The sequence below is a fragment of the Oryctolagus cuniculus genome, chromosome 7, assembly GCF_051225735.1.
Source record: "Oryctolagus cuniculus isolate XC-2025 breed Fujian yellow rabbit chromosome 7, ASM5122573v1, whole genome shotgun sequence".
Classification (NCBI taxonomy): Eukaryota; Metazoa; Chordata; class Mammalia; order Lagomorpha; family Leporidae; genus Oryctolagus; species Oryctolagus cuniculus.
In genome coordinates, this window is record NC_142873.1 from 44669725 (window position 1) to 44694655 (window position 24931).

The window sequence follows — 24931 nt, forward strand, 5'->3', positions numbered from 1 at the left end:
ACGATTCTCGAGGCCAGGTAGCGCCGAGGTGTTCTGTTTAATTCGGAGGGAAGGGACTGGGAGAACGCCGCCTTCCCTGCGGAAAGCACGTTCCCGGGAGGGGGGGCGTGAGGGCTGGGGACGCGGTGAACGACGAGGCTTTTCCTCCACGCCGGTTTCCCCTCGCTCCCGGAATCACGCCCCTAGGGGCCACCGCCCACTCCCTTCGCCTTCTCTCCTCGCCCTGGATCGCCTCACTGGACTGCACCCCCTCCCTGAACGACACGGCCCCGATTGTCCAGCTGTCGAGTTGTGCCTCAGTTTCTCTGCCCGTCTCCGAGGGCTCGAGGGCTCGAGGGCTGTGCTCGGCCCGCACCACGCCCCTTGGGTGGAGGCAGTGCCTCACCCTCGGCTACCTTTGCGGGCGGCCCAGCGTAAGGGAGGCGCCCCCGTGAGGGTGACGGCGGGCGGCGCCGAGGTTCCGAGAGCTGGGAGGTGCAGTCGGGCCCAGGCTTTGGAGGGAAGTGCCCAGGGTTCGGGCCCGCGCTAGGTGATCGGGCCCTGGCGCCCCGTGGGGTCCCCCAGGCTGGCACCCCGGGCGCGCGCCCCCTGGCGGCTGCTGGGCGCTCCTGCGTTCCTAGAGGCCCTGAGGGTCAGAATACCCTTCGTGGGGCCAGGGGTGAGGGGCGTGAGTTCCTGACCCTCGTCTGCCTGCAGTCCGCCCGTGTCTGGCATCTTTCCCGGTTGAGGAGGAAGGGCTGCCCGGATGGGTACACAGAGAATCTGGCATAAAGAAGAGTGGCCGTGTGGCTGGCAGGCAAGTTGGGTGGCTGTCCCCAGTGGCCTTCCAGGTAGGCGAGGGCTGTCATGGTCACAGCTTACACTCCAGCGTCTGGACCGAGTGAGTCTGTAGGGCAGGCTTCGCCTCCTGGGCTGGCTCTGAGTCCTCCGGGTGGTGCAGAGACACCAGCAAGTGGTACACAGCCGTGCCGAGGACGGCCCCCACCATAGGGGCCACCACGGGCACCCACCACCAGCCGTTGCCAGCACTGCCAGCAAAAGACAAAAGGGAGATATAAGGGGTGGCTCCCTTAGCCCCTCTCCCCAAGGACAGCAACTAGCAGTGGTAGTTCTGGGGGAGGGACACCGGGAAGAGAATCTCTTAACACTAAAGCATAGCACTTAGGGAGGGAACCCCAGGAGGGCTTGGTCCAGCCTCTCGCCATAGGGAGTTCTTGACTATACGCAATTTGCTGATGACGTCACTAGTGCCCCGAAAGATAATATGACGGGCCCAAGAACACAACCTCTGGATCTTAGCATTCTGTTGCAAAGGGCAGAAAGGGGTCTCTAAAGAGGGGTGTGGGCTTGCAGAAGGGATACTGTGCTAAGAGGAGAGAGCTGGGCACCAGGGCCAGAGCCATTAGCAGAGGGAGGGCAGTGGAGCACAGCACCAGGAGCTGCTTCTCTCACCTGAATACTTCAGGGCCCCAGCCAGCCACATAGGTGAAGAGCCGTGGGCCCAGGTCCCGTGCAGGGTTGAGTGGGTACCCACAGTTGGCACCCAAGGATAAGCCAATGCTCAGGATCAGAAGCCCCACTACCACTGGCTCGAGACCGGCAGGCACGCCCTTGTTCCGTCTGTCCAGGATGGCCAAGAGCCCCACAATCAGAACGCTGGTGCCCAGAACCTTGGAGTTGATGGAAGTAAAGGGATCTATGTCATCCGGCTTCATCCAACCTAGGCAGCTGGGACTGGGGGTGGGAGGAGGGGGAGCGGGGCAGGTGCCAAGACAACTGTCACCCCACATCCCACCCAGAGCCTGGACAGTAGGCTGGGGTCCCAAGGGACAGGACAAAGGTCTCCCCTAGACGGTAGTAGCCTGGGATCCCAAAGGTCTCTGCCTCACACCCACCTGGTCCCAGAAGCCGTTGCTCAGGGACAGATAAGAGGCAGGATAGGTGGTGAAGATGGAGGCCGTCTCCCTGGGACCAGTCACTGTGAGGTTCCCACCTGTATAGTTCTGCAGGGCATCTTCAGGGAAGACGAACAGCCAGGCTTCCACCTTTGCTCACCCAAACCCTCCCGAGGCACCCCCGCCCACACACAGGTGCCCCGCCCCTGCCCCCTCTGTTACCGTAGTAGACGGAGTAGGTAACTCCCGAGGCACAGAAAGCAGACAGCAGCTGCACAAAGATATAAATGGGGAGCTTGGCCCAGGGGAAGCGTCCCAGGAGGCACATGGACAGGGAGAAGGCCGGATTCAGGTGGGCCCCTTGAAGGAACAAGAAAGAAAACCAGCGTCCATTAAGTGGCGCTGCCATGCCGCTGCTGCTTCCCACAACACTCAAGGCACACAATGTTATTTCCATCGTAGAGCTTCGGAGGTTGAGGCGCAGGAGTGTAGGTGACTCAGCGGGGTCGCACAGTGCGCCTGGGCCTGTCTGCTCCTTCCCGCTGCAGTACGCCGGGTCTCAGGCTCCAGCCAGACAGGCTGATGCCCCGAGTGATGGGGAAGGAGCAGGTGAGGTCCTGGGCAGACAGGAGCCCCAGAGGGCTGCAGGGGCACACAAGGATAGCACTTAACTTCAATGCCCTGCCTTAGATTCCTCCCAAGCGAGCCTGGGATCAGTGTGAGGAAGGGGATTGGAGAGATACAGAAAGGGGAGGGGCTGGGTGAGGGCAAAGGCGTATCTCAGTCCAGGGAGGGCACTGGCAAAGCTTAGGGAGATAATGTCCGTGAGTCACCAAGGGATGTGCCTTGTGACCACCGCCACCAGACTCCCACGCTCACGTACACTCGCTGCCCTCCCCGATGACCACGCACCACCCTCCTCACCTGAGACGTTGCCGCCCACGTAGATGGCGACGGTCACGGCCAGAGCGCCCCCCAGGAACATGGTGAAGAAGTTGCCTTTGCTTTCTTCACTGGTCACAGCCTGGGCCACGCTGCCCTGGGTGATGAGCTGTGGGGGAAAGGAGAGAGGAGGAACACGGGACCCAGGAGAGGGAGACGGGGACGGCTCAGGGAACAGCCAAGAGGCGGGAACAGAGACAAGCAAAAGAGGAAAGGAAACAGAAATGGAAGAAGTGGAAGAGGAAGGAGAAAGGGGAGGAAAGTGAGAAAGGAGAAGGGACTGGAATGAAAGAGAGAGAGGGAGAGGAAGTAGGAGAGGAAGGGGGAGAGATGAGGAGGAAGAGGACAGGGAAGTGGGTGAAAGATGGAAAACAGAGGCTGGCAGGAGACCAGCAGGATCCAGAAACCTCTGTCCACCTCCCCCCACGCCCCTGCATACCAGGAGCACAAACACACCCAGGAACTCTGCCAGGCACTGTCGGGCCAGGAGGTTGTGGATCCGCAGGTGGTCCCTGACTTCTGCCTGGAGCTGACTGAAGGCCATGGTGGGGACAGCCGTGTCGCAGCGACTGCTCCCTCTGTCTGCAGAGCCACACTGCTACTTGCCCAGCTACTGCCTACCAGGGGAAAGATAAGAAAGAGACTTTAAAACCAATTAGCTCGGCTCCCGAACTGCAGCTAATGTCCACACACGTGTGTGGGCTGGAGAACATAGCCTTTTGTGCACGTGCAAGGGCTACAGGGGAGGGCGGGCGTACGTGGGCATGCTATGTGTGCAGCCAGAGCCTGGAGTTTGCTCTACGTCTTCTGTCCCTCGTCCACTTGCCGGCCAGGGGCTGGCATCCACCCATGCCACAGGTGGAGGGAAGTACCTGCTTCAGATAACATTAGTTCTCGAAGTCCCAGTCTCAAGATAAGGATACTGAGCCTTACGCTCCCCCTCCCCCACCAGGATCACACAATTAATGGCCGAGTGAGTTCAAATGCTGTTTTCTCACAGTCCATTGGGTATTCCACAGAGCCTCTTGTCTGCCACGGGAAGCCTTTTTCCAAAGCATTTGGAGGCTTGGAGAGCTCAGTAAACTTCCAGAGAGACTGGCCTGGAGACCACAGACTGTGGGAGTGGAACCCACACAATTAAATGCTTGCACTTCCTTCATGCAGTCTTGTCTTGGTGAGAGAATGCTGTCTTCGTGTCTCCTGCCATGGCTTGAGCTGGGGACTTCACACTCGCACTCAGCCCCACCTTCCCTTCTCTGGATGCGCACCACCTTTACCCCATGGTGCACATGGCCACATCCTACTGCTTGTTGCAAGCCTCCATGCAATCAGGGTCATTCAGCAAGGAAAGGAGAACAGCAGTGATTAACAAAACATAGGCTCTGCCCTCCTAGAGCTTGTGTTCGTGTTCTAGTAGGTGCAAACCGACGACACACACATTTTTAAAAAGATTTATTTCCTTATTTGAAAGAGTTACAGAGAGAGAGGGAGGGAGAGAGAGATAGCAAGCACCCATCCACTGGTTCCCTCCCCAAATGGCCCCAACAGCCAGGGCTGGGCCAGGTGAAGCCAGGAGCCAGGAGTTTCTTCTGGATCTCCCACACAGGTGCAGGGGCCCAAGCCACCTTCTGCTGCTTTCCCAGGTACCTTGCCAGGGAGCTGGATTGGAAGTGGAGCAGCCAGGACTCGAACCAGCATCCATATGGGATGCTGGCACTGCAGACAGCAGCTTTACGCACTAAGCCACAAAACCAGCCCCCCATTTTTTTAAAGATTTATTTATTTATTTGAAAGTCAGAGTTGGCACCCATCCGAAGTCAGGAGCCAGGTGCTTCTTCCAGGTCTCCCATGCAGGTGCAGGGGCCCAAGGACTTGGGCCATCTTCTACTGCTTTCCCAGGCCATAGAAGAGCGCTGGATCACAAGTGGAGCAGCTGGGACTCGAACCGGCAGCAATATAGGATGGCAGTGCTGCAGGCTGCGGCTTTTCCTGCTATGCTACAGCGCCGGCCCCTGCAACTTTTTTCTTGAATGTTTGGGTCCACAGTGGGTTGAACCCATGGATGTGGAGCCCATGGCTACTGAGGACTTGCCTTTCCTGCCCTGGGAGCACCCAGCTAGCACCACTCTCCATAGGTTTCTGGAGTATTCAGTCCTCACCCTTACATTCTTTCCAGCAAGGGATGGGACATTGCAGCAACCGCACATGGCCAGGGCCCCACCAGTCTTACACGGCTCCACTCAAAGGCCACCAACTTGATAGAACCGCGGCCAGCGCTGTGGCAAAGCCCCAGCCTGCACTGCTGGTGTCCCATATGTGTGCTGGTTCGAGTCCCAGCTGCTCCACTTCCCATCCAGCTCTCTGCTGTGGCCTGGGAAAGCAGTAGAAGATGACCCAAGTGCTTAGGCCCCTGCACCCGGAAGACCTGGAAGAAGCTCCTAGCTCCTGGCTTCAGATCTGTGCAGCCCTGGCCATTGTGGCCATCTGGAGAGTGCAGCAGTGGATGGAAGAGCTCTCTTTGCCTCTGCCTCTCTGTAACTCTGCCTTTCAAAAAAATAAACAAATAAATTTTTTTTAAAAAAATGCATGTAAGATTCTTCTGGAGGAAAAAACAAAACAAGAGGCAGCCGAGGGGCCAGCTCTAAGACAGTACCCTAGGGGGCGCTCCAGAGCAAGCGCCCAGCCCCGTCAGTGGCCACCCCGTGATGCTGAGAATTAACGGCATGGTTCTGGGCTAGAAATTCAACCTTCACACACAATGAACACCTCAGGGAATTCGATCTGGAGGGCCTCCAGATCCTGGAAAGCAGAGCTGTGGTTGTTTCCCCTGGGGGCTCACAGCCAAGCGTCCCAGTTGAACCTCCCTGTCTTTCCTTGAGCGAGAGCGAAGCCCGCAAGGAAAGGACTCGCCCAGCTGGCTGCGCCGGGCCACAGGAGGAACCGCTTGGCATTCGGGTCGTTCCCGGTGGGTTCTCCTGGCGTTCCCATGCTGTGTTCACAGCAGAGACCTCGGGCTAAGGACGGCGTGGAGGCACGCCTGCACTCGTGGGAGAAGGTGCGGGTCGTCCCGCTCCTGCCTGCCTGGCCCTGGCCGGGTGCTGGCCACAGGCAAGGAAAATCTATAATCGGTGGTACAGCGGAGGGTGATGAGACTCTTCCAGACCTTGAGAGCCCTTGTAGGGTTCTGTTTGGTCGCCACCGCAGGAGGGAGACGACGAAGGAACGTCACCGACTGGAAAGCGTCGCCGTGAGACTCACCGGTTTGTGCTGCCTCTGCAGGAGCCGGAAGCGACCACTGGCAAACATGGCAGCCCTGCGGAGCAGCAGGCTGAGAGCCGAAACACAGTGGTGAGACTGGACGGAGGAGGCTCCTGAGGCTTGCACCCCGCACGTTCAGGCGTGTGTTCTGTAAAGGAGCAACACCCGAGCCGCAGGGGGCGGCTGGTGCGCCATCCAGGCCATCTTGAGAAGTTCAGCAGTTACACAATACGTGTTCTTTGTTGTTGTTATTTAATTTTTTTAATTTTTGGAATGCTTTTTAAATTTAAAAAAAAAAAACCATCATAGCAGTAAAGGCTACTGACTTGCCTATTAACCCTTCTCTTGAAGTTCCCTCCAAAAAAAGAAAACCAACTAGAATCATGTAGAAGCTTTTCCCAACAAGGCAAACTGACCATAAGAAATCCAGATCTGAGGGCCAGCGTTGTGGCACAGTGGGTTAAGCTGCTAACGCAACACTGCCATCCCATGAGGCTGCTCCACTTCCAATGCAGCTCTCTGCTGTGGCCTGGGAAAGCAGCCGAGGATGGCCCAAGTGCTTGTGCTCCTGCACCCCTGTGGGAGGCATGGAGGAAACTCCAGGCTTCTGGGTTCCACCTGGCCAAGTCCCCGCCATCGCGGCTATTTGGGGAGTGAACCAGCAGATGGAGCAGTCTCTCTGTGTGTCTCTCTTGCTCTCTTTTTCTGTAACTTTGCCTTTCAAATAAAAATGAGGTTTGTTTGGTTTTTTTTTTTTTTTTTTTTAGATTTGGATCTGAATAGAACAAGAGCAGTGCAAGTGGGGAACTGCGGTGGACAGGGCAGTGTTCCCCCGACCCCCGGCCAGGGTGGGGAGCCCACCCCCAGTCCTGGGAATGTTAGCTGCTGCTCCACACAGCTGCTTCCCTCACTGGAAATTACCTTTGTCCATAAAGAAATGTCTGGGGGCCAGCGCTGTGGCATAGCAAAGTCTCTGCCTTCAGTGCCAGCATCCCATATGGGCACTGGTTCGAGGTCCGGCTGATCCAGCTCTCTGCTGGATCAGTGGAAGACGGCCCAAGTGCTTGCATCCACGTGGGAGACCCAGAAGAAGTTCCTGGCTCCTGGCTTTGGATCAGTGCAGCTCCGGTCATTGCAGCCATCTGGGGAGTGACCCAGTGGATGAAAGACCTCTCTCTCTCTCTCTCTGTAACTCTGACTTTCAAATAAATAAATCTTAAAAAAAAAAAAAAAGTTGTCTGGAGCTTTCCCAGTGGATTTCCGGCGGCCAGGGATTGGCTGGTGCAGGGACACTCGAAGTCCTGGCGCTTTTGACTTAGTTTTGACAGTCTGAAGAATTGCCTCAATTCCAGAACTACTGAGGCTTCCGCTGGACCCACACCCTGTGTCAGCCACTTCTGCGCAATGCTGCCCTCTTCAGTTCTTTGAAGGTGCATCTCCCAAGATCAACCCCAACCAACCTGCACAAAATGTGTGACCAGCATCTGTGTCCAGGGCTGCCAACCACCAGCCACCCTCCCAGTGTTCCAGGCTGGAGATTACCAGAAGCGACCATGTCCTCCATCTCTTACCCTCTCCTCATCTCCTCCCCTCTCTCCTCCCTCTCCTCCCCTCTCCCTCTCTCATTTCCCCTCCCCCTCCCTCTCCCACTCTGTCTTCCTCTCACCACATTCCATAACCAAGTGCCTACTCTTCTTTTTTAAGTCAGAGTTAGAGAAAGAGAGAGAGAGAGAGAGGCAGAGAGAGGTCTTCCATCTGCGGGTTCACTCCCCAATTGGCCACAATGGCCGGAGCTAGGCCAATCTGAAGCCAAGAGTAAGGAGCTTCTTCCGGGTTTCCCACATGGTGCAAGGGCCCAAGGACTTGGGCCATCTTTTACTGCTTTCCCAGGCCACAGCAGAGAGCTGGATTAGAAGTAAAGCAGCCGGGTCTTGAACCAGCGCCCATATGGGAAGCTGACACTACAGGCGGTGGCTTTACCCACTACTCCACAGCACCAGCCCCAACCTGTACTTCTTCTGATCCAGCTCCCTGCTGATGTGCACCCTGGGAGGCAGCAGAGGATGGTTCCAGTAGGTGCGTCCCTGCCACCCACATGGGAGACCTGATAGAGTTCCTGGTTCCCAGCTTTGGCCTGGTCCAGCCCCCAGCATCTGGGGAGTGAATCAGCAGGTGAAAGATCTCTCTCTGTCTCTCTCCCTTTCAAATAACTAAAAAATAAATGCAATGCAAACATTTTAAAAGACAAAAGAGAAGGAAAAAGGTTACTTTCACTTTCAGTTTCTAGAGCGATATATGCTTAGCGTCCTTACACCACATGCTTCCGTTGCCACAGCGGAGTTCTTCAACAGTCTCAGTATTGCCTGTTGCACGTTCGTGGGGTCAGGCCTGTGAGACAGCTGTTGCACAGTTTCTGGCCAGGGGTGAGGGCAGGGGAGCGTCTTCCGCTTACTCATCAGAGGCCAGCTCTGCTGAACACCTCCAGCACACACGGGACGTGTTCTGCGCCCGCCCCCGTGCCCCTGGAATGTCCTATTAGATGCACACAAAGGTGAACACCCGCTTATAATTACCCAAGTATAGGGTCATGTGCTGATAAATAAAGGCATCTTACTTTCCCCTCCCAGTCCGTGTCTCCTCTCTCGTTCCTTACCCCTTTCCTTGTCTCTCTTACCCCAGCCAGTGCCGAATGGAAGTGGGAAATGCAGATGTTCTTGCTTTGTCCTAACCTTGCTGGAGGAACTCCCATCTGACAACACTGAAGATGACATTAACTGTGGCTTTTTTTTTTTTTTTTTTTTTTTTTTTTTTGACAGGCAGAGTTAGTGAGAGAGAGAGAGACAGAGAGAAAGGTCTTCCTTCCATTGGTTCACCTCCCACCCCAAATGGCAGCCATGGCCATCACACTGTGCCGATCTGAAGCCAGGAGCCAGGTGCTACATCCTGGTCTCCCATGTGGGTGCAGGGCCCAAGCACTTGGGCCATCCTCCACTGCACTCCTGGGCCACAGCAGAGAGCTGGCCTGGAAGAGGAGCAACTGGGACAGAATCTGGCACCCCGACCGGGACTAGAACCTGGTGTGCCGGTACCACAGGCGGAGGATTAGCCAAGTGAGCCGTGGCACCGGCCAACAGTGGCTTTTTGTAGACACCCTTCACCAGGCTGAGGTTTTATTGAGGTTTTAAAGATTTATTTATTTTTTTGAAAGTCAGAGTTACACAGAGAGAGAGGAGAGGCAGAGAGAGAGAGAGAGAGAGATTCCATCTGATGGTTCACTCCCCATTGGCTGCAATGGCTGGAGCTGCACCGATCTGAAGCCAGGAGCCAGGAGCTTCTTCCGGGTCTCCCATGTAGGTGCAGGGGCCCAAGGACTTGAGCCATCTTCTACTGCTTTTCCAGGCCATAGCAGAGAGCTGGATCAGAAAAGGAGCAGCCGGGTCTCGAACTGGTGCCCATATGGGATGCCGGTGCTTCAGGCCAGGGCATTAACCCAGTGTACCACAGCACTGGCCTTACTGAGTTGTGTTTGTTTGTTTGTTTGTTTGTTTTTACAGGCAGAGTGGACAGTGAGAGAGAGAGACAGAGAGAAAGGTCTTCCTTTTACAATTGGTTCACCCTCCAATGGCCGCTGAGGCCGGCGCGCTGTGGCCAGTGCACCGCGATGATCTGAAGCCAGGAGCCAGGCGCTTCTCCTGGTCTCCCATGCGGGTGCAGGGCCCAAGGATCTGGGCCATCCTCCACTGCACTCCTGGGCCACAGCAGAGAGCTGGACTGGAAGAGGGGCAACCGGGACAGAATCCGGCACCCTGACCGGGACTAGAACCTGGGGTGCCAGCACCACAGGCGGAGGATTAGTCTAGTGAGCCGCGGCGCTGGCCCCTATTGAGGTTTTAAAAAAGATTTATTGGGGCTGGTGCTGTGGCGTAATGGTTAAAGCCACCACCTACATCTATTTAAAAAAAAAAAAAGATTTATTCATTTACTCATTTCTGTGGGGAGCAACTCGGACTAGACTAAGTTACTGGAATTAAGACTTATTCTATGCATCTGCTCTCCCACAATATGGTGCTGGGAGAGAAGAAAACAGCTTCTACACAGCTGCCTCCAGTTCAGCTAATAAACTGTAGGACTTGCTTCTGATTGGAGGAGAGCAGCGTGCTCGGCGTGTGGGCAGCCGAGTTGGGATTGGCGGAGGAGGACTATAAAGGAGGAGAGAGACGGCATTCACCAGGAACATCTAAGGGGAACATCTAGCTGGAGGAACACCTGTGCAGCCCCCGAGAGAGCCGGCCGGCAGTGTGCCGCTCCCCTGCGGAAGTGGGGAATGCGGCCAGGGGGAACTGCCCTTCCACGGAGGTGGAAGGGATAGCAGCCAACCCGGGAAGAACCAGCAGCAAACCCGGGGAGGGCCGAGCAGACGAAAGAACAGTGCAGGGTTTAGTGTTGCTCCTCCACGAAGAGGGGGAGCGACATAATGGTGCCGTGACTCGGATATGAAGCCCAGGCAGGGTTTAGTGTCGTTCCTCCACGAAGAGGGGGAGCGACAATTTCAAAGGCAGAATGACAGTGGGAGAGACAGAGAGACATCTTCCATCTGCTGGTTCACTTCCCACATGGCCACAAGGGCTGGGGAAGGGCCAGACTGAAGCCAGGTACTCCATCTGGGTCTCCCATGTGGGAGGCAGGGGCCCAGGTATTTGGGTCACTATCCACCACTTTCCCAGGCGCATTAGCAGGGGGCTGGATGGAAGCAGGCAACGGAGAACGAGGTCAGCTCAGACACTGGCATTGAGGCTGTGCCACCAGGCCGGCCTCCCTTGGTTTCTCTCCCACCCAGCTGTTGGATTTGTCCGGTATTTTTTCTGTCTTTAGCCAGACGGTCATGCGGATTTTGTCTTTTTTGTACGAACATGACATCACATCAGTTGTGTGCTAAACCAACCATAACCACTGCTGGGAGAAGCCCCACTTGTGGTCACAGTGAATAATTTGGTTAATGTGTTACTAGGTTCTGTTTGCCAATATTTTGTTGGAAAAATCTGCACCTGTGTGCATAGTGCTCTGGCGCTCTCACGTGGCCTCATTCTCTGGCCGTGTCACAGCATCAGCTGGGACATATTCCTCTTTCTCCATTTCCCAAAGATAGCATCTCACTTCTACCTCCAGTTCTGATATAAGACACCAGTAAAACATCTGGGCCCAGCTTTTCTTCAGGAAAAGATTTTAAATTCTAATTTTTTTTTACTTGATATACAGATACAGATATGTCTATTTGGGTTTTCCATTTTCTCTCTCTCTCTTTTTTTAAAGAGACCTATTTTTTTTTAAGATTTATTTATTTATTCAAAAGTCAGAGTTACAGAGAGAGAGAGAGAGAGGTCTTCTATCCGATGGTTCACTCCCCATTTTGCCGCAACAGCCAGAGCTGCGCTGATCCAAAGCCAGGAGCCAGGAGCTTCTTCTGGGTCTCCCACTTGAGTGCAGGGGCCCAAGAACTTGGACCATCTTCTACTGCTTTTCCAGGCCACAGCAGAGAGCTGGATCGGAAGTGGAACTGCCGGGATGTGAACCGGTGTCCATATGGGATGCCGGCACTGCAAGCCCAGGCTTTAACCCGCTGCGCCACAGTGCTGACCCCTCTCCCATGCATTTTTAAAAGATTTATTTACTTATTTATGTATAAAAGGATTTATTTGAATGACAGAATTACAGAGAGAGAGAGGTCTTCCATCCTCTGGTTCACTCCCCAGATGGCCGAAACGGCAGGGACTGCACCAATCCAAAGCCAGGAGCCAGGAGCTTCTTCTGGGTCTCTCACATGGGTGCAGAAGCCCAAGGTCTTGGGCCATCCTCTGATGCTTTCCCAGGTACATTAGCCAGTAGCTGGATGGGAAGTGGAGCAGCTGGGAGTCGAAGCGGCGCCTGAATGGGATGCTGGCACTGCAGACGGCAGCTTTAACCAACACATCACTGCGCCGGCTCCCATCCCACGTATTTTTTTAAAAGATTTATTTATTTATTTGAAAGTCAGAGTTACACACACACACACACACACACACACAGATAGAGAGAGAGAGAGAGAGAGATAGAGGTCCTCCATCGCTGGTCTGGTTTATTTCCCAATTGGCCACAACAGCTGGAGCTGCACTAATCCGAAGCCAGGAGCTAGGAGTTTCTTCCAGGTCTCTCACATGGGTACAGAGGGCCTAGCACTTGGGCCATCTTCTACTGCTTTCCCAGGCCATAGCAGAGGGTTGGATCAAATTAGAGCAGCCAGGACTCAAACCAGCGCCTATATGTGATGCTGGCACTAAATCCATAGCGCCAGCCCCCATCCCAAGCATTTTTAAAAATATTTCATTTATTTATATGAAAGGTAGAGTTAGAGAGAGAGGGGGGGGGGGGAAGAAAGCTAAAGATCTTACATCCATTTGTTTCACTCCCCAAATGGCTGCAACAGCCAGGGCTGGGCCAGGCTGAAGCCAGGAGGCAAGAACTCCAGCCTGGCCTCCTGAATGGGTGGCAGAGGCCCAAGCGCTTGAACCACGATGTGTCATCGGGAAGGTGGTTAAGAAGTGGCATAGGCTGGCGCCGCAGCTCACTAGGCTAATCCTCTGCCTGCGGCAATGGCACCCCGGGTTCTAGTCCCGGTCGGGGTGCTGGATTCTGTCCCCATTGCTCCTCTTCCAGTGTAGCTCTCTGCTGTGGCCCAGGAAGGCAGTGGAGGATGGCCCAAGTGCTTGGGCCCTGCACCCACATGGGAGACCAGGAGGAAGCACCTGGCTCCTGGCTTCGGATGGGCGCGGCGCACCAGCCATAGCAGCCACTTGGGAGGTGAACCAACAGAAAAAGGAAGACCTTTTTCTCTGTCTCTGTCTCTCTCTCTCTCTCTCACTGTCTAACTCTGCCTGACCAAAAAAAAAAAAAAAAAAAAAAAATCAAATAAAAAATAAACAAAAAGAAGTGGCATAGCTTGGACTCCAAGTGACAGTGAAATGGGATGCCGTGTCCCAAGCCACCATTTGACCTGCTGAGTCATGATATCCGCCCCTTGCTTTCAAACTTATTGAGAATTATTTTTTGGACTTTGATAATTTCCCAGGTGAACCTGAACATACTGTTCACTGCTCTTTTTGGCTGTTTCCATGTCGGCTAGGTCAGGTTGGTTGACAGTGTTATCCAGATCCTTCCACTTGTTCTAGCAGTTCTGAGGGAGGGGCAGGAAGACTCCTACCTGTAACTGTTCAGTGGGCTACTTCTCCTTGCAACTCAAGTGTGCCTCACGTGGGTACGTAAACATTTATCATTTCTCTGTCTTCCTGATGTATTGGCCCTTTGATCGTTATGAAATATCTCTCTTCGTCTCGAGTGATATTTCTTTTTTTTTCTTTTTTTTTTTTTTTGACAGGCAGAGTGGACAGTGAGAGAGAGAGACAGAGAGAAAGGTCTTCCTTTGCCGTTGGTTCACCCTCCAATGGCCGCCGCGGCCGGCTGCGGCCGGCGCACCGCGCTGATCCGATGGCAGGAGCCAGGAGCCAGGTGCTTTTCCTGGTCTCCCATGGGGTGCAGGGCCCAAGCACCTGGGCCATCCTCCACTGCACTCCCTGGCCACAGCAGAGAGCTGGCCTGGAAGAGGGGCAACCGGGACAGAATCCGGTGCCCTGACCGGAACTAGAACCTGGTGTGCCGGCGCCGCTAGGCGGAGGATTAGCCTAGTGAGCCGCGGCGCCGGCCTCAAGTGATATTTCTTGCCTCCCGCCTCACTCCCCTCTGTCCTCTCTGGGAGACAGGCTGTGGTCGCTGTCTGTGTGGCCTTTCTTTGACTTTCACCCTGTGCATATCTTTGGATGTGGAACACATATCTTGTGGATGGCATATGATTGGATCTTGCTTTACAATTTTTTTTCTTAATTTTTAAAATTTTCAAAATTTCTATTTATATTTACAGATTTCTTGTGTTTCATATACACAATTCTAAACCCATCATGATGCTCCCAGCCTGCCTTCCTCCCTCCTGCATCACTGGTTTCTTTCCTTTTCATTTTTAGGCTCTTGTTTTTTTATCCTGACAATCTTGGTCCGAAGACTTTGGAGTGTAGTCTGTTCACATTTAATGTAATTATTGATGTTTGCATTTGTCTGTCACTTTGCTGTCGTGTGTGTGTGTGTTTGTGTGTGTGTGTGTGTGTGTGGTGTCTTTTATCTTCCCTGGATCCTCCTTCTCAATCCTGGACCAACGTTGCTTCAATATATCTCCATTTCTCTCCCCTCCTTTATGCCAATTTTGGGAAATATATTACCTCTTTGCAAAATATGTTACATTTATACGTGTTAAAAACTCAACAACACAGCGCTGTAATTACTGCCTTAACAATCATGGCATTTTTAAGGAAACTGAGAGAAGACACCCAGACACAGCATCCAGGTTTTCCAGACTTGCCGCATACTATTTCCAGGGCTTTCATACCTCTTGTAGATTCCAGTTACTATCTGGTGTCACTTCCTTTCTGCCTAAAAGACCTCCTTTTTTTTTTTTTTTTTTTTTAAGAGTTATTTATTTATTTCTAAGGCAGAGTGACAGAGAGGGAAAGAGAGTAAAAAAGAGAGCAAGAGGGACTGGCACTGTGACGTAGCGGGTGAACCCACTTGTGGGCATCCCTTATGGGCACCAGTTCAAGTCCCAGCTGCTCCACTTCCCATCCAGCTCCCCACTAATGTACCTGAGAAAGCAGCAGAGAATGACCCATGTCCCTGGGCCCCTGCACCCTGTACCTGCTTTGAAATCTTTGCTAAATTCGACAACTGGATGACTCAGCTTCAGTTTTTTACTGACTTTTTAAAGATTTATTTATTTTATTTAAAGAGTTATAGAAAGTGAGAGACAGAGAGAGATCTTCCATTCCCTGATTCACTCCCCAAATGGCGGCAACAGCCAAGGCTGGGCCAGACTGAAGCCAGGAGCCTACGGTGCCGGCTTTACCAGCTATGCCACAGCACTGGCCCCAGTGAGATTTTAAAAGTTCGTAAAGAGGCCAGCATTGTGGTGCAGGTAATGCCGCCTCCTGAAGGGCTGGCATCTCATATGGGTGCCAGTTCCTGTCTTGGCTGCTCCATTTCCCATCCAGCTCTCTGCTATGGCCTGGGAAAGCAGAGCAGATGGCCCAAGTGCTTGGGCCCCTGCACCCACATAGGAGACCTGGAAGAAGCTCCTGGCTCCGGATTGGTACAGCTCCGACTGTTGTGGCCAATTGGAGAGTGAACCAGTGGAAGGAAGACCTCTCTCTCTGTTTCTTTCTGTAACTCTTTCAAACAAACAATCTTTTTTTTTTTTTTTTGACAGGCAGAGTGGACAGTAAGAGAGAGAGACAGAGAGAAAGGTCTTCCTTTTGCCGTTGATTCACCCTCCAATGGCTGCCACGCGCTGATCCGAAGCCAGGAGCCAGGTGCTTCTCCTGGTCTCCCATGTGGGTGCAGGGCCCAGGCACTTGGGCCATCCTCCACTGCACTCCCAGGCCACAGCAGAGAGCTGGCTTGGAAGAGGGGCAACCGGACAGAATCCGGCGCCCCAACCGGGACTAGAACCCGGTGTGCCGGCACCGCTAGGCGGAGGATTAGCCTAGTGAGCCGCGGCGCCGGCTCTCAAATAAACAATCTTTTTTAAAAATCTCGTATATGAGTCATAGTTTAATGTCCCTTTGCTTGTCTTATATTTTTGTTGAAAACTGCTCATGATAGACAGTAGTCTGTAGAAATCCTGGATCCTGCTCTGCTCTTCTGGTGTTGTTGCTGTTGGTGGTGGCATGTGTGTGCCTGTAAGGGGCCTGGAATTAAGCTATAGACTCTCTTCTCTGTATCGTGCAGCTACTAATATCTCTGCTGAATTTTTCACTTTTTTAAAAAAATATTTGTTTATTTAGTTGAGAGGCAGAGTTACTGAGAGGGAGAAACACAGAGTCTTCCATCTGTTGGTCCACTCCCATGTGGACACAACAGCCGGAGCAGAGCCCATCCGAAGGCAGGAACAAGGAAATTCCTCCGAGTCTCCCACGCGGGTGCAAGAGGTTCATGCTCTTGGCCATCCTCTACTGCTTTCCCAGGACATAGCAGAGAGCTGGATCGGAAGTGGAGCAGCTGGGACTCGAACCGGAGCCCATATGGGATGCTGGCATTGCAGGCAGCGGCTTTACCCACTATGCCACAGCACTGGCCACAGGAAGTTTTTAAGAATACTGACTCCTCAGGGCGGCGCTGTGGCATAGCAGATAAATCTGCTGCCTGCAGCCTCCCGTTTGGGTGCTGTTTTGTGTCCCGGCTGCTCCTCTTCTGATCCAGCTCTCTGCTATGGCCTGGGAAAGCAGTACAAGATGGCTCAAGTGCTTGGGCCCCTGCACCCGCGTGGGAGAGAGACCCAGAAGAAGCACCTGGTGGGTCCGGCACTGTGGCTCAGTAGGTTAAGCCTCCACCTGTGGCACCAGCATCCCATATGGATGCCTGTTCTAGTCCCAGCTGTTCCTCTTCTGATCCAGCTCTCTACTATGGCCTGGGAAAGCAGTAGAAGATGACCCAGACACTTGGGCCCCTGCACGCTTGTGGGAGACCTGGAAGAAGTTCCTGGCTCCTGGCTTCTGATCAGCACAGCTCCACCCACTGAGGCCATTTGGGGAGTGAATCCGGGGATGGAAGATGTCTCTGCCTCTCAAATAAATAAAAATCCCAACAGGCAGTTCTTACAGTGCTTCCCTAAATGATGCTGCAATAAATGTTCTTAGATGTGACCCCTTGTGAATCTAGACACAACTTTCCTTGCATGTACCACAGAGAAGATTGCAGGCTCATTCAGCATGTGCATATTTAATTTCAGAGTGTTGCCAGATTGCTTTACAGAAAAAAAAAATGATGCATTAATCCACACTCTCCCAAGGAGTATAACAGGGATACACTTCCTCACATCCTTGCTAATATTCAGTATTTTCAGGCTCGGAAATTGTGGATACACATAGCAGGTACCCCAGAGAGCCCAGTGAGGGATAACCTGGAAGCTGGCCTTTTAAAAAAGGCTTTATTATTTTTTTTAGATTTTTTTTTATTTGACAGGTAGAGTCATAGACAGTGAGAGAGTGACAGAGAGAAAGGTCTTCCTTCCATTGGTTCATTCCCCCAGATGGCCGCCACAGCCGGAGCTACGCCAATCTGAAGCCAGGAGCCAGGAGCTTCTTCCTGGTCTCCATGCAGGTGCAGGGGCCCAAGCACTTGGGCCATCCTCCACTGCCTTCCACAGCAGAGAGCTGGACTGTTAGAGGGGCAGCTGGGACTAGAACCTGGCACCCATATGGGATGCCGGCGCCGCAGGCGGAGGATTAACCAAGTGAGCCATGGTGCCGGCCATATTTATTTATTTTTTTTTGAAAGGCTAAGTGACAGAGAGAGGGAGAGACAGAGAGAAAGAGGTCTTCAATCTGTCTGGACCAGAATGTATTAGAGATCCAATGCTGTTTTATTTTTTCCCCCAGTTTTTCCAAAATCTTGTTTGTTTGTTTACAGAGTTAGAGTGAGAAGGAGATACACAGAGATGTCTTTCATCTGCTGGTTTACTCCCCAGATGGTTCCAACAGTCACGTCTGGGTGAGGCTGAAGTTAGGAGCCAACTGGGTCTTCCACATGGGTACAGGGACACAAGTACCTGGACCCAGCTTCCACTGCTTTCCCAGGTGCATTAACAGTGAACTGGATCAGAAGTAGAGCAGCTGGGACTTGAACCAGCGCCCAGATGGGATGCTGGCATTGCAGGTAGTGGCTTTTTTTTTTTTTTTTAAGATTTTATTTATTTATTTGAGGGATAGAGTCACAGACAGTGAGAGGGAGAGGCGGAGAGAAAGGTCCTCCATCCACTGGTCCACTCCCCAAATGACTGTAATAGCTGGAGCTGAGCCAATCCAAACCCAGGAGCCAGGATCCTCTTCTGGGTCTCCCACATGGGTGCAGAGGCCCAGGTGCTTGGGCCATCCTCCACTGCTTCCCCAGGCCACAGCAGAGAGCTGATTTGAAGAGGAGCAGCCAGGACCAGAGCCGGCATCCATATGGGATGCCAGAGCTGCAGGCGGAGGATCAACCTACTATGCCACAACTTCAATCCCAGCCCCAAACAACTCAACCTTTCATCATTGATCTGTGGTATCAACTCCCAAATACCATGACAGCTGTAATTCTATTTTCTTTGTATTCTTTAACTCATTTTTGGGAGATATCTATAACCTTTTTAAAAAAAAATTATTTATTTAAAAGAGTAACACAGAGAGAGAAGGAGAGGCAGAGAGAGAGGTCTTCCATCCAATGGTTCACTCCCTAGTTGGCCGTAATGGTCAGAGCTGTACCAATCCAAAGCCAGGAGCTTCTTCCGATCTCCCACATGGGTGCAGGGGCCCAAGCACTTGGGCCATCTTCTACTGCTTTCCCAGGCATGGTAGCAGGGAGCTAGATCAGAAGCAGAACAGGGGCTGGCACTGTGGTGTAGCAGGTAGAGACTGCTATAGACTGTTTCTGCAGCGCTAGTATCGCCTGTTCCAGTCCCAGCTGCTCTACTTTTTTTTTTTTTTTTTGGACAGGCAGAGTGGACAGTGAGAGAAAGAGAGAGAGAGAGAGGTCTTCCTTTTCCATTGGTTCATCTCTCAATGGCTGCGGCAGCTAGCGCACCGCACTGATCCAAAGCCAGGAGCCAGGTGCTTCTCCTGGTCTCCCATGGGGTGCAGGGCCCAAGCACTTGGGCCATCCTTCACTGCACTCCCGGGCCACAGCAGAGAGCTGGCCTGGAAGAGGGGCAACCGGGACAGAATCCGGCACCCCGACTGGGACTAGAACCCGGTGTGCCGGCGCCGCTAGGTGGATTAGCCTATTGAGCTGCGGCGCCAGCCCAGCTGCTCTACTTCTGATCTAGCTCCCTGCTAATAGCATGGAAAAGCAGTGAAGATGTCCTTGGGCCCCCGCACCCATTTGAGGGACCTGGATGAAGCTCCTGGCTCCGGTCTGGCCCAGCCCTGCCCATTGTGGCTATTTGGGGAGTGAACCAGTGGTTGGAAGACCTTTCTGTCTTTCTCTGTCTGTAACTCTGCCTTTCAAATAAATAGATAAATAAATCTTTTTTTTAAAAAAAAAAAAGGTGGAACAGCCAGGACTCAAACCAGTACCCCATAGGCAGGCAGCAGTTAACCCACTCAACCACAATACCAGCCCCTCTTGTAGTATTCTTATATACTAGAGAAATTAGAGAATAATAAAAAGGGGGGAAGATATGTCCCACTAAATACAACTATGATTTTTTTTTTTTAATATTTTTTTTTTTATTTGAAAGGCAGAGCAAGAGAGGAAAGAGAGAGAGAGGTCTTCCATCTGCTGGTTCACTCCCTAAATGCCCACAATGGCTGCAGCTCTGCTGATCTGAAGCCAGGAGCTTCACTGCTGGTCTCCCACATGGGTGGAACCCAAGTACTTGAGTCACGATCTGCTGCCTTCCTGGGTGCGTCAGCAGGGAGCTGGAGCACAGGGGATGCAAACCAGCACCCTGACAGGGGTGTGGCCCCCCAAGCAGCAGCTTACCCCGCTGTGCCGCACACCTGCCCCAGATCTGTCACTCTTAACCAGTGTGAAAACCTTCGTGATGAGAAAAGGAACTAGGGATATTTGTGCTACTTATGCTTACACTTCCTCAAATGTACATAAAAACAGAAGCACACTATAACTAGTACTTAAACAGTATTTTTCACTTTATGTTTCTGTGTGGGAGCAAACTGTTGAAATCTTTACTTAATGTATGCTAAACTGATCTTCTGTATATAAAGAGAATCGAAAATGAATCTTGATGTGAATGGAAGGGGAGAGGGAGTAGGAAAGGGGAGGGTTGCGGGTGGGAGGGACGTTATGGGGGGGAAGCCATTGTAATCCATAAGCTGTACTTTGGAAATTTCTATTCATTAAATAAAAGTTAAAAACAAAAACAAACAAACAAAAAAAACCAGAAGCACAGCCAGTGCCAGTGGAGCAGAAGCATTTATCCACGGGACCCTCAGATCATCTCACAACTGTTACTCAGTGACCCTGAGACTGACTGAGGAAGCAGCTACCCCGGGTACACACATCCCCCACCCCCTTTTTTTTTTGGAATCTGATGCATCCTTTTTAAAGGAATGTTCCTGAAATTATGTCATCTCGTACGAAGATGATTTTCTGCTGGTATCTGATCCTTCCTTATCAAATCAGGTTTTGGAAATGGGGAAAAAAAATCAAATAAGGAGAAGGCTGTGAGTCAAGATAATCTGAGAAGCTCTGCATGGTTCCGGGAAATAAAACAGCCTTGACAAAACCAAGAACAAGAAATTAGCATAAATAGAGGTTTTATTGGTCAGTCTGGGCAGGTGACACACTGACCTGCCCCAGCCTCCTGGTGCACACACCCAAGCCCCTGAAGTGGGCAGGAGAAGCAGCCCAGTTCGCTGATGGTGGGCAGTGCAGGGGGACCTGGAGACCCCTGAGGGGTAACAAGGCTACCGGGACCGGGACCAACGTCCTAGGAACAAATCCAGGATGGAAAAGGCATCATCCAGGGATGGAGACCTCGGTAATTCTGGATCTAAGGGAAAAAAATCATACAGTAAGCCACTGAAGAGCCTGGACGGGGCAAGGGGAGAGAATACGAAAGACCACAGAGAATGCGTCCCTTCCGCAGGCAGTGACACGGCGGACCCCCTTGAACCGTGCCCCTAACTCACCGCCTCTCGGACTGCCGTCTGCCTCCTGCCGGGTCACCGTGGTCTCCGAGCGGCCCTCACTGTCCACCACAGTCCGGCGTTCCTCCACGGCCTGCAGGGAGAAGCCCCCGCCATGTTGCCAACATCACTAAGGGCGAGTCAGCGGTCTCTTTTGACAGAGCCCTCTTTCCAGGGCATTCGCTGGCTGGCTTCCTTTCACTCCCCTCTCTCACTCACTCACCCCGTCTGGCTTAGTGATCTTGGTCACAGAGATACTCTTGAAATAGGATTTGGGCTGAGGCTGCAGAACTGGGCCAAGACCCTCCTGGGAAACCTGGGAATCAAGATCTGGAAAGGCACCGAGATTAAGAACCAGGAGACAGAGTCCAAGGGGAAGAAAGAGGACCAGTGTGGCAGGGCAGATCTGCAGCGGGGGACGGGGGACGGAACACGCGCCCTCTCTCCAGACTCACCGTTGTCCTCTCTGGCCCGGGGATGGGGAGTCACAGGCCACACATCATCAAACTGCAGAAGAAGCCACACAGATGAAGAGACACCTTCCGAAGCGAAAGCCTCAAACTACTCCTAAGTCCTGACCCCCCCACCCCCGCCCCCAGGAGGAGCACCTGCGGTCCCGACAACTCTACCTACTGCTCCACGGCCTTCTACCAAGAAAGCTTCCCAGGACAAGCACTCATCTAAACCGGTGGATTTTTTTTTTTCTTTTTTAAAGAAACAGAACTCCCATTCCCCTCCCTCCCTCCAATGAGATCCTACAAGAAACGTAAAATCAGCAGAGTTAAGTGGAAGGCCTGGACTTCCAACTCAAATGTATAGGATTCCGAGGAGGATCCTGGTCTCTGTGCTGTTAGTGGCTTCAGGCTCACACGGGGTGGGTACTCACCCTGTGGAAAGGCCTCTGGGAGCCCCAGTCTGCTGCTGGTTTGGAAGACTCAGTTCCTGCATCACTCTCCACGGCCCCCCCAAAGATCCTGGGCTGGTGGCTATCTGGGTACTTAAGCATTGAGTCTCGAAGCGTCTGTCCCCGCCGTGGTCTCTCACCAGCCGGCTCTGACTCGGGACCTGGAAGCTCTGCAGAAAGGGTGCAGGTGGGAAAGAGCCTGGGCTCTTTAAGCTCCCTGAAATCATCAGCCTTCTCGCATTTCCCACTCCCTGCAAGCTCACTCACCCACCAGCCCCCTAGAAACCACGGGTTCTCCCTCCGGGAAGTCCACACACCGGGAGCATGGGAAGGCAAGGTCCAGGCCCCCATCTCGCTGAAGATGCTATTGAAATCCCGGACTAGGTCATCAAAGCCGAAGTTATCATGGAAACGCATCCCTCCTCCCGGACTGAAGTTGAAGCTGAATCCAAATTCCTCCGGGGGTTGGGAACCAGGAAACCTGGAGCTCCCATGGCCCCATGTGGCTTCTTCCTCTTCTTCATCATCCTCATCTTCATCTCGAGTCATCCCTCCAAAGAAGGGATCTCTGTGGCTGAAGGCGGAGGCAGATCGGCCACCAAGATTTCAGCACTGTTTTAAGCCATGAAATCAAAGTACCAAAGTACGCAAAAGCGGGGTCTAGGAAGCTGGGGGGGGGGGGGGAGGCGGGGCCACTGGAAAGCAAGTTGTCAGGTCCAAATCTATCAGCGGACAGCTCTGGCTTTTCTTCCTGTTTTCATCCGTCGGTCCTGACTTTGCAACTCCCCTCAGGGCATCTTTCCCCCGTGCCTCCTCAGCGCCCCCCAGCCCCTCCCCTCTCCCCAGGACCTGGCTCACTTCCTCTTCCCCAAGCCCCCATTGTCTTCCCCGCCCAGGTCCCTGTTGCATCACCCTAGGTAGGAGAGACTTAGGTTACTGTTTCTCCGCCTCTTAACGACCGCCCTGATTACTGTCCCGGGGTGAGTGCTCAAGGTTGCGACCTCCTGCGCTCCGCAGAAGTTGCAGGGTGGGGAAAGGTTGTTTTTCTTTTTTCTTTCCAAGAAATAGGGTGACGGGGTCAAGCAGCCCCGAGAAGAGCCTCTCCCTTCTCTGACCCGGACCTACTCTCACCTCCGAGGTGCAGAAAAGCCGAAAAAGCCCCGGAAGAGGTCAAAGAGGCTCATTCCCGTGTTGGGACTTGAACCTTTGAACCCCCTCCCCCCCACGTAGCCCAGGAGGGGGCCTGCGCGACGGTGTCGGAAACCGAGCGGAGCGTCCGTCCACGCTACCGGAAAGCAAACCCGCGATCCGGACGAATTGTCGTAAAACGTCTGTAAGCCGGATGTGGGCGGGGAAGCGGGGCGGAGGGTTCTGAAACGTGAAAAGCTGTGTTCACCCAACCTTTTGGAGAGCGGTTTTCTGCAAGGGGAGCGGGCGCGGCGCATTTCCACTTCCCAGTGATCTCCGCCATCCTAAGTCGATTTTCCTTACTGTCGACCAACCCGATCCAACAGGGGTTTCGAGAGTTCGACTCTGATGGTCTCCCGGAAAAAGCCGCCAGAGGGCAGCCCGAGCGCGTAACGGACCGGCCCGAGACCCTTCCTCGCCCCGCCGCCCCACGCCCGAGGACGGCAGCGGTGGCCCACTGCCTGCAGACGCTGCCTGGGCTCCGTGGCGCCCTCCGCTTTGTCTCCACACTGATCTGGATGACGTCTGAGAGGACAAAATGCTTTACCATTCTCCAGGGTTGAGGAGAGACGGGGGCAAGGGAGCTTCCTCTCTCCAGCTACTGGTCCTAGGAGTTTGTCCTAACTATACAGGGTTCTTTGTTCTAAAGTTCTGCAGCCGGCAAGATAAAGGACTTGAAGTTTAAGAGCTAAGGGAAGGGAAGTTAGCGAAGAGCCCCGGAAAGGAAGTTTCCATGCCGTTGACTTTTGAAGGCGTCTCTCCAGGTGCTCTCGTGCCCACCGCGGGCCCCGCTCTGGACCTGCTGGTCTCAGGGGTGGGCACGGCCGCTGCGGCGGCTCCCGCGCTGGGCCAGGTCGTCCTCGGACTGGGCGCCGCCCTTCCTCCCCTGGGTCCGCCCCCCGGCCAGCCGCCTGCACCCCTCTCCCTTCGACGCAGCGGTTTCTGAGGAAATGGAGATCTGTGGTGGTTCTTTCCAGTCACCGGGTTGTGAGATTCTTAGGGGGCAAGATACTAGCACATTAAGGTCAGAGTTCTTAAAGGGCGAAGATATTTTATTCCACTGCCTTCGGGGCCCGCCAGAGGCGGCCCAGTTGGTACAGTAATACTTATTCACCAAGCTGGTCACCGGCGAGACTGAGGATGTCCTAGACGGAGCAAGAATGGGCAGAGGCTGAAGGTAGAGGTTTTCTTTTTATATATACAAGACACATTAATCCATTAAATTCGAGGACACAGTACAAAAAAAAAAAAAAAAACACTTCAACTAATTTCATCTGACAATGCTGTTCATATTCATGACGCCATTTTGTTGTTGTTTTGTTTTCCTAATAATAAAGGAGGAGACTTAGGGCTGTTGGGCTGATATATATTTGGGGGCCCCCCTCCCCACTTCACCCATCCACCACCAGGGTGAACAGGAGGAATGAAGGCAGGGCAGGGCCCACAGCAAAGTTTCATAATCTTGAATGCAAGGGGAGAGGAGGAGGAAGAGGAAAGGAAGGAAACAAAAAAATACAAATCCTATAATACACACAGCAGGGTGGGGATGGGACAGACATGAAGCTGAGGCATAGGGTGGGCCGCTGGGGTGGGGGCAGCGGGCCTCCCCCCATTTTCCTCTCTTTGATGCTGTTTCCATAGTTTCCAGGCTGAGAAGCCCTCTCAGGAGATGGGACCGGGAGAAGAGGGCAGGGCCTCAGTTGGCCCCCCAGCTGTAGCTGTTGTAGGCAGACTTGTTGGTCTGGGGCTTCTGCGGGATGGAGCTGGTCTGGCTACGTTGCCCGCTGCCCGTCTGCAGGGGAATGGGAGGATGATGAGGAGGAAAAAGGCGTCTAGTTAGTGGGACAAATTTGTAACATCTTCAGGTGGAGATGTGCTATCTTGTTCTCCCATTCCCCTTGCTTAGAAACTACAATACACTTAACTTCTCAATCACAGAAACGTCGGTCTACAAGAATGCGTTTTTCACTTTTAAACAGGGAGGATGA

At 53.1% G+C, this 24931-nt stretch overlaps 3 protein-coding genes and 1 long non-coding RNA gene across 52 annotated transcripts in view; 1 reads left to right on the forward strand and 3 right to left on the reverse strand.

The window, feature by feature from the left end:
* Window positions 1–18: 18 nt before the first annotated feature.
* Window positions 19–3467, reverse strand: AQP10 (aquaporin 10). Its single transcript, XM_008264381.5, has 6 exons — window positions 3277–3467; window positions 2820–2946; window positions 2118–2255; window positions 1896–2014; window positions 1453–1670; window positions 19–1028 (listed from the first exon to the last, which is right to left on the reverse strand). Exons 1-6 carry the CDS (start codon window positions 3379–3381, stop codon window positions 851–853), a joined length of 885 nt encoding a protein of 294 aa, XP_008262603.1. The 5' UTR covers window positions 3382–3467; the 3' UTR covers window positions 19–850.
* Window positions 3468–20462: 16995 nt separating this feature from the next.
* Window positions 20463–23024, reverse strand: HAX1 (HCLS1 associated protein X-1). Of its 4 annotated transcripts, none has more exons than XM_008264383.5 (7): window positions 22887–23024; window positions 22073–22367; window positions 21738–21925; window positions 21307–21358; window positions 21075–21181; window positions 20855–20945; window positions 20463–20715 (listed from the first exon to the last, which is right to left on the reverse strand). In XM_008264383.5, the coding sequence occupies exons 2-7, from the start codon at window positions 22302–22304 to the stop codon at window positions 20630–20632; spliced, it is 756 nt and encodes a 251-aa protein (XP_008262605.1). In that variant the 5' UTR covers window positions 22305–22367; window positions 22887–23024; the 3' UTR covers window positions 20463–20629. The 4 variants fall into 4 exon arrangements, 2 of the variants coding, with proteins under 2 accessions (XP_008262605.1, XP_002715503.3); XM_002715457.6 differs by having other exon boundaries at window positions 22073–22329; window positions 22887–23023; XR_016210597.1 differs by lacking the exon at window positions 21075–21181.
* On the forward strand, window positions 22949–24293 carry LOC127493557 (uncharacterized). Its single transcript, XR_007923835.3, has 2 exons — window positions 22949–23088; window positions 23270–24293. It is a non-coding gene; the product is annotated as an uncharacterized LOC127493557 (long non-coding RNA).
* Window positions 23978–24931, reverse strand: part of UBAP2L (ubiquitin associated protein 2 like) — a 56933-nt gene continuing 55979 nt past the window's right edge. For 34 of the 46 annotated variants that reach the window (XM_089299907.1, XM_089299900.1, XM_089299899.1 and 31 more), the window contains one exon: window positions 24122–24735. In XM_089299907.1, coding sequence (XP_089156033.1) covers window positions 24640–24735 — 96 coding nt within the window. In that variant the 3' untranslated portion in view covers window positions 24122–24639. Of the gene's footprint in view, window positions 24089–24121; window positions 24736–24931 lie in introns of those variants that run through there. The other 12 variants (XM_089299911.1, XM_070077654.2, XM_070077649.2 and 9 more) reach the window with 1 other exon arrangement.

Bases quoted from the DNA above. Each gene is read 5' to 3' on its own strand.
- AQP10 (XM_008264381.5), bottom strand. From the start codon at position 3,381: ATGGCCTTCAGTCAGCTCCAGGCAGAAGTCAGGGACCACCTGCGGATC. The intron at 2,015-2,117 runs GTAACAGAGGGG...TCTTCCCTGAAG, and splicing joins TACCTACTCCGTCTACTACG to ATGCCCTGCAGAACTATACA. The intron at 1,029-1,452 runs GTGAGAGAAGCA...TTTTGCTGGCAG, and splicing joins TGGGGCCCTGAAGTATTCAG to TGCTGGCAACGGCTGGTGGT.
- HAX1 (XM_002715457.6), bottom strand. From the start codon at position 22,939: ATGAGCCTCTTTGACCTCTTCCGGGGCTTTTTCGGCTTTTCTGCACCT. The intron at 21,926-22,072 runs GTGTGTGGACTT...CCCTTTCTGCAG, and splicing joins CTTGCCTTCCCATGCTCCCG to AGCTTCCAGGTCCCGAGTCA. The intron at 20,946-21,074 runs GTGAGTGAGTGA...TTCTCCCTGCAG, and splicing joins AGATCACTAAGCCAGACGGG to GCCGTGGAGGAACGCCGGAC.